This window comes from Pinus tabuliformis, chromosome 4_2 (genome assembly GCF_031772625.1).
Source record: "Pinus tabuliformis cultivar Carrire ecotype Pingquan chromosome 4_2, CPIR1, whole genome shotgun sequence".
In the NCBI taxonomy this organism is placed as follows: domain Eukaryota; kingdom Viridiplantae; phylum Streptophyta; class Pinopsida; order Pinales; family Pinaceae; genus Pinus; species Pinus tabuliformis.
Window position 1 is genome coordinate 901908186 of NC_142304.1, and position 7959 is coordinate 901916144.

At 36.5% G+C, this 7959-nt stretch overlaps 1 protein-coding gene across 1 annotated transcript; it reads right to left on the reverse strand.

The window, feature by feature from the left end:
- Positions 1–3273: 3273 nt before the first annotated feature.
- On the reverse strand, positions 3274–6606 carry LOC149172604 (cysteine-rich receptor-like protein kinase 8). The gene is made up of 6 exons (XM_089426389.1): positions 5658–6606; positions 5344–5537; positions 4995–5205; positions 4632–4866; positions 3888–4038; positions 3274–3646 (listed from the first exon to the last, which is right to left on the reverse strand). Exons 1-6 carry the CDS (start codon positions 6604–6606, stop codon positions 3329–3331), a joined length of 2058 nt encoding a protein of 685 aa, XP_089282515.1. The 3' UTR covers positions 3274–3328.
- Between the last annotated feature and the right edge of the window lie 1353 nt (positions 6607–7959).

Consider the following 7959-nt stretch of genomic DNA (forward strand, 5'->3'; position numbering starts at 1 on the left):
CAAGATTCTAAAAAGAAGAATAAAAAAATTATTTAAGAAGAAGAAGAAGTTGGACACTTAAAGCTTGAGGTGAAAGAAGTAGGAAAGAGAGAAGGGATTTTCACAAGTCATCTTAAGGAAAGGTGTGAGGACCTGAACAAAATTGAAGAAAAATTTAGTCAACAAGAAAGAAAATTCAAAATAAATCATCTCCATGAAATATAGCTTGAATAAGAAAAAGGAATGGAATAAGTAATAAATATCTAGATGGCTAAAAAAGAAGAAGAATGTGAGGAGCTTGAAGATTATTTTTTGTTGAGGGTTGAAGTTGACAAGCTCAACAAGAAATTGAAGAGCTTGCAAGTATTGGATGAAATTCTTAGCTATAAAAGATCACCATGCAAAAAACAGGTATTGGTTATATAGGTAAGTCTCCATACAAAGATGACTAAAGCTCCAAGTCTCCAAAGGTTAAATTTGGAAAATTAGAAGACAAAGTTTCCATTCTTCAAAAGCCAAATCATAGTGAAAGTTACAAAAATATTAGAAGTGTTTCCACTCCAAGAAGTTATGCCAATGTTATCAAGATGCCCCATAAAAAATAAGATAACAATGTAATGAAAGATTCTCAAGTGGGGTTATTTTGGATGGTTGAAATATTCTCCTACCCACATTCAACTCTTGTAAATAGAATGATAAACTTTATTGCAATAGATGAAATATATATATTTCTCATGTGAGATATATAAACAGATACCTATCAAATAAATCATTATTTGGTAATAAGATATAAGATTTATAAAAATAAGATAGAATATACACATATCTGATATTAATGTTATTTGTTATTTTTTATTTATATGATAATTTTATAATTATATTAGACAATAATGAAATGGTTATTATAAAAAATGATGTTAATGTTATTTTTTAATAGTGAAATAGTAAGTATGAATTTAAAGAGAAATACACATTAATATTTTGAAATTCTATTATTTCAGATAAAAGGTAAAACAAAATTGTCTTAACATATCTCATTTATATATATATAATCATATCTTCATATATATATATAATGATATTATTGAGTATTATGAATAAAATATTTTTACACTAACAAAATATCAATATCAGCTTACTACACTTGTTTCAATATCAGCTTACCAAACTTGTTTCAGGTGGAAACTAGTTCCTTATAATCACCTATTAAACTTGTATCGAAGAGAACCATGAATAAATCCGGTTCACAAATCAGTCTTTATCTGGGTTCCAACTCAAAAATGAAACGTTGGTGTTGGATGCTAGATGAGTGTGCGATGAAGATTGGTGAGCTCCAGTATTGCAGCAATAATGCTGCAACTCCTGGGACTCCTTAATTTACTTTTATCAACCCGGTAGTTCGTAACAAACTTGGAAGCAATTGTGCTATATGCACAAGTACTAGCTCTTACTATAGGCTATCACTTGATCTCGCACAAGTTCACTAGGAGCTTAAGCCAACTTCTATGAGCTCTTAGAAGAAGCTTTTAACTGTGATGGATGAAAACTTACTAAAGAGAGGCTAGTCTACTTGCAGAAAGAAGATGAAAGTTGAAAGAAACGTAAACCCTAGCAAACCCTAGTTCTACCGACTAACCCTACTTGGTCAAGAAAAGAGATGAAAGCTGTTGAAATGGATGCCATTGATTCTTGAAAAGGTAAAATGCATGTGTATAAGTTACTTCTGAAGGAAAATATGGAAAAATCATCTTTTTGTATTTTTGATTAATTTTATGCAGAATTATTATGCATGTGTTTTAACTATTTTTCATTGTACAGGGGTTTATTGGCGAAAATAAATGGAGTGGGCATTTGTAAGAGGTTGGGAAGGTGAGAAGAGGACCTAACGGGTCCCTAGCACTCTTATGGAGAATTCCACAGTGATCAGATCTCGAAAAACTGCTCGCGTGAACTTCTACAGGAAGTCTGCAGGGGATCTATAGGAAGTTCTACAAGAACACGCTGAAAGTGGATTTTAGAGGTTTGATGGTGGAAAAACAGTGGGAAAGTGGGAATGAAGAATGGATAAGGATGTTAAGGGGTCTAGGGCCTGGTAGATGAAGCTAAGGAGTGATGAAGATGGTTGGATTTGTTTAAGGATGGAGAGAGCAATGTTGCATGAAAATGTAGAAATCAGGGAAAGTTGGGAAAGTGTCGCAAATGGAGGGAAGAAATCTTGAATTAGGGGCTAGAACAGGTTGTATGATGGAGGAAGGGTAGGAAGGAATGTATTGCAGTTGCTGTGCACAGTATTTTCCAAAACTGGTCAAACAAAGACTGAAAAAAACAGAAATCTATCTATTTTGACCTAATCTGACCTAAAAACTAGAAACATGATGAACCAAAGTTTATAGACAGAAAATCATGAAAGAGAGCTATGGAAACTAAGAAAAAACAGATCTAAACATGAAAACACAACTGATATCAACTTTTTCCAACTTAAAATCTAACACTAGCAATTGCATTGGAAGGAAAAAATAGTATTTTTGTGGCAGCAAGTATGCCTTGGTCTCAGTTCATGGTCCAAAGGAGGGAGAAATGAGATGCTTGATGGTCCTTTTGTAGAGCTTTTCTGTTACCAAACTGTCAAATCAACCTCAAGCATGAAAAACTATTTTAATCATAAAAAACAACCTAAGTAACAAAGCAAGATTTTAACCTAAATAATAGATATTATTCTATGAATGCAACAAAACACATAAAAGTACACAAAGGGGGTATTGGGCACTTGGGTTGGGCCCAACCCCAAGAGGTACAACCTCCTAAGAAAGCTTAGAGCTGGTGCAAAGCAAAATATATCTTCATTGATCAAAAAATAATAGTCATGTCACAAAACTATTTACAGAAAGAGCTCCAAGATAGCTAAACTCTAACAAAAATCTGACTAACAAAACTGATGCCCTAAGCCTTCTTATTTATACAAATGGGGACCTCCAACAGTCCTCCTAAAATCAAGGAACTCGGCTTCCTTGAACTGAACATAACAAGAGTCCTACTTGACTTTCTTGGCTGCCCCTTGGCTTTGTGCTCCGAGTTTTTGATGGAGCATTCGAGGTAAGGGCTCATAAATGAAGGGGACACCCTCCTACAAATTCTCTCCCTTGTTCTTCCATGAATTTGGCTTCCAAATGCTCGTTGAACCTTTGATTTTATCTCAAAATTGACCAAAAATCTGCATAACGCCTTTTTGGCATAATGACTAACACAATTCACTCTATTAGCATTTAGCATAAATATAATAAAAAACATGCAATAAACTAATGAGAACGGTGGATTAAGTCGAATTAAGAGGCAAAATGAGCCCATATAATTACCCATTTCTGGGGCTCATCAAAGATGATGCAGTAGCTGGAGATGTATGTGACGATCCATGCTGTGAAGAGTCGGGATTGTTGGAGGCAGCTACAGAACTCACAAAAACAGGTTTAGTGGGATTTGGTAACATCATTGCCCCTGTTGAAAGCATCAAGTTCACTGTAGACATTGATGGACGGAGTAATGGGCTGCCTTGTGTACACAGCAGTGCAACATGGACGCATCTCAAGACTTCTGTGTGATCACCACAGGTTTCATTTATTACTGGATCAACAATGGCCTCAATATTTCCTCGTGTATATAATCCCCATGTCTGCATAATCAAAATATAACGTGCAATTGAGAAAATATATGCAGGGTCACTAAGATCGATCACTAGTTTATCATGAATTGCACAAAGTAATAGCTACAGATTATCCATATGCCATGACTATAGTCATGTCAAAAGAGATAAGGATTGTATCAATAATCTTAAATCTCATATGACTTGGCCAAATGATCTATGGATAACGTGGATACTACCAATTGGAAATTTGAAGGAAACGTTATCTTACCCATTGTAAAAGTATCTGCATTTCAGTTGGTAAATTAAAATTCATGTTCCTTTTTCCACTGATAAGTTCTAGAAGAAGAATCCCAAAACTATATACATCAGCTTTAGCAGACAGTTGCCCATGCATGGCATACTCTGGTGCCATATACCCTCTGGAAATAACAATTTCACTTTATAAATACCTCTGCCAATCTTTAAAAAAAAAAGGTGTACTTAATCATAGAAAAGATGAGTAGTGCAATGCCACTAATATCAATCATTTAGTAAGTATGCCTGTATTTTAATTCCACTGCGTTTTTTTCCCTTGGTTGAAGATATCTTATTTTAGGTAGTTTTGTTCAAAATTTAACATGAATTTTTGGCAATTGCAATTTTGAGTTTTGAGTTATGTAATCTGTGTAATTTGAGTGTTTTAAAAGTTATTTAAGGTGCTGTTTATTTACAAACTTTTTCAGGTATATTTTTGACAAATTTTGCTTAAGTGAAGAAATTTATGACATTTACAAGTTTCTATTCAAAGATTAAAAAATAAAATTTAACGAAAAAAAGTGATTAATAAGTAAAATATCAGGAAGATCACCCAACTCCAACTAAAACTCAAAATAGTTAAACAGCCTCTCTGAAACCAAAATTATAATCCTAAAATACTAAAACTTAAAATAGCTAGACAGCGTTTCTGAAACAAAACAGTATAATACTAAAAAGTAGTTAATGTAACCGAGTGATGCCTGGTTAGAAGTTTCACCGAGTTCCAGCAATTCCTGTGCCCACAGAAGTTTCATCTTCCTCAAAGAGTTTTGCCAATCCGAAATCTGCTATCTTGGGATTCAAGTTTTTGTCCAACAAAATGTTGCTGGCCTTAATATCCCGATGGATAATCCGGAGATGAGAATCCTCGTGCAAGTAGAGAAGCCCTCGAGTTATACCAAGTATGATGCAGCAACGCTTCTGCCAATCAAGTTGCCTGCGTCTATCTGGAACTGTATCGACCATGCAGGAGAATAAATGATCACAACCGACTTAAAGTATGTATAAGCATTTCAGGGAATGATTTCCATTACCTACACAAATGTTCCATTTTGTCTTCGGTAAAATAAACCATACTTACCGAATATAATTTTATCAAGGCTGTTATTGGGCAAGTACTCATAAACCAACAACTTTTCTGATCCCGCTTGGCAACAGCCAAGTAATTTCACCAGATTTCGATGTTGAACTTTTGCCACCAGCTTAACTTCATTCAAAAATTCCTTCTTGCCTTGCCTAGACTCTAAGGAAAGCTTCTTCACTGCTATCTCTATACCCTCTGGAGTAGTTCCCTGAGAGATGGAAAGAAAACGGTTATGAAGATTTTTTGAATTATCCATCTAGACTTACACAAATGCCGGCGACCATATTGTAAGACATTTTAAAACCCTCCAAAACAGAATGGATGACGTTTTCGTAAAGTATGTCACCTTGTATACAGCACCGAATCCTCCCTCCCCAAGCTTGTTATTATCATGAAAATTTTCTGTTGCAGCTATCAATGTTTCCATTTCAAACACTGTGAAACCTACGGACAGGCTGGGAATCCTTGCTAGGGCAAGCCCCTTGCTGGCCTGTTGCTGATTTTCTCTGATTCCTGAGTCGTCCTGGCCCTCATTGTATCCTACAAAAATGAAACTTTACTGCTATATCGAAAAAATACAAAGAAAATAATGATTTAATTCAATGAAGTCTATTAGTAGGAAAGCTGACAATAATAGCAAAATGAATGACTCTGAAATACCTCCATGGCGACTTCCAAATAGGGCATATTTCAATTTTTTTCGAATTCCAAACAGAAAAATGATTAATAGGAGAACAAAGCCGCCAATAACTCCAAAAATTATGGGTATTTTGCTTGAAGACTTTTCTGGTGGTGATGCAGGCGGAACATTGATTTGTGGTGCTGGTGAAGCCGGAGGATTAAAGAAAATATTTGCTTCATATTGAATAATGCAACTTCTAGCCAAACCCCTAGCTCCAAGTCTTCCAGTATTATATTTGAACAATTGATCAATTTTTGTTGAGAGACATGTCTTGCAGTCGGCAAGGGATATATCTCCCCAGCACTGGGCCAGACCGTAGATCGTGTGAAACTGCCCGGAGTCTACAATTGAACCTGAGGCATACCGATTCGTTGCAGATCCAGATGTAATCTCGGATGACAAATCAGACAAAAGCTGCCGAGCAGCCTTGGCATAGGCAGCAGGGTCGGCGGAGGCGTTAAAGTCATTGAAATAATCATCTCCAAAAGTATCCATATGTCCAGTGAAGTTATAGTTTCCATTATAACGCAAGAAGCAGAATTTGGACCAAACATTACAACCAACGTAATTCCCACAATAATGCAGAACATCGATCTTTGCTTGACGCGAACAATTGTAGCATTCATCGACTGTTGCGTCTCCCCTGCATTGGAGGAGGGCATATATTTTGTTAGGAGTTTGGCCATAAACAGAGGTGTCAAACCTGCCTTGGGATGTCTTGTTAACGTCGACATGCAGATAGTTCAAGGTTGTATTAACGTTGCTCACAAACATGCTGTCGTTTGTATATTTGGTGGTGAGGTTGCAGTAAGGAGTAGGCCACCACTCATCTTGTAAGCTGCTGCCTCTGCGTGTATTAACGGAAAAGATAACAAGAAGGCATATAAGCATGAAAGGCCAGTAATGCTTCCCATCGAAGTTGATCATCTTTGTGTTGGGTGAGCGGAGGAGGGGACTTGTCATGATACTTGGAGAGGGTTATGTATAGTGGGTTTGAGGGCATCTAAATCTATCATCCTAATGATTGGTACGGATCATATGTGATGGTAGACTTGAAAGCAAGCAGAGCGTGTTGATCAGAAGCATTGGTGAGACGAGGGAAATGGGCGATGGGTGTGGAAAACACAAAAGGATTGAGAAAGAGAATCCGTCCAAAATAACATGTTGGACGGATGCAGATAAGTCGTCCATAAATCTCCCTAGGATTCCGATAAGGTAGTGTTTGGTCGTTATCCATTATCAATACCCTGCTCCAACTACAAGGCAAAAGGGTCATCTTGACTATTGACTATTGGTCTGTGACTTTTGGACGTTAGCAGATAAATCGTCTAGTATTTTTTCAAATATCTGGAGTATATACTGCGCACCGCAATAGTATTTCAAAAGGAATATTCTAATCATTCTCCATTATCAACCCCCTGTTCCAACTACACGGCAAAAAGGCTTTGAATCGTCCAAAAAATCTTACCCGGGTGTGTGACGTTTGGACTGATGCAGAATCCAGATAAATAGTCGATAGACACCTTTCACGGTGACTAATCACTGGTTAACGACTGTTGACTATTCCTGGGATTATCCAAGTTCCAACACTATGAAGACCCCACTCAGTTGAATAATCAAGACTAAGAAGACTGTCCAACAGATTCTAGATATTAGTAAAGCAACCAAAAAAACGTATTTGTTTTGCGTGCACAACAGACTGTGAGAGAGGGTACATGTTAGCTGCATGGGTAGGGTGTTAATACGAGGGATTTATTAATATGATATGATAAATGTTAAGCTGCATTACTAGGGTGTTAATATGAGGGATTTAAAATTTTATGTTATTGTTGAGATGTTGATATCGATATTAAAGTAGTGATGGTTTGTTCAAGAAACTCTAGGTTGTGTAGAAGAGATCTACAACCTCACCATTCATAACCAAAAAGACCATAAACACTAATGCAAACAAATGCAAAACCATCATAACCTTATTGCCCTTGTCACACTATTTCTTTTGCTAGGTGGCAAGATTAAGGGAGTTGTACCTACCTTCAAGTTGGAACCTGAAAATTAGGAGCTAGGTTGTTGCTTTCTCCCAGCTGGCGCTAGAAAACTTGGGGTTGGTTGTTGTTTTCTCCCGGTGGATGCTAGAAAACCTAGGGTTGTAGCTTCTAGTAAGTTGAAGGATGTAAACAGTGAAACCATCGAAAAGGTTCCCGCATTAGGATTCCACGGCGTACTATGCATATATTATTGTTTTGACATTTGCTTATTGTTTAAAAGATTGAATTAATAGTA

What these genes read in the sequence shown, in the direction of transcription:
- LOC149172604 (XM_089426389.1), bottom strand. Translation starts at nt 6,606, where the DNA reads ATGATCAACTTCGATGGGAAGCATTACTGGCCTTTCATGCTTATATGC. An exon ending in GATTCGGTGCTGTATACAAG is followed by an intron (nt 5,206 to 5,343) that starts GTGACATACTTT and finishes TCCATCTCTCAG; the next exon opens with GGAACTACTCCAGAGGGTAT. An exon ending in TGCAGATACTTTTACAATGG is followed by an intron (nt 3,647 to 3,887) that starts GTAAGATAACGT and finishes TTGATTATGCAG; the next exon opens with ACATGGGGATTATATACACG.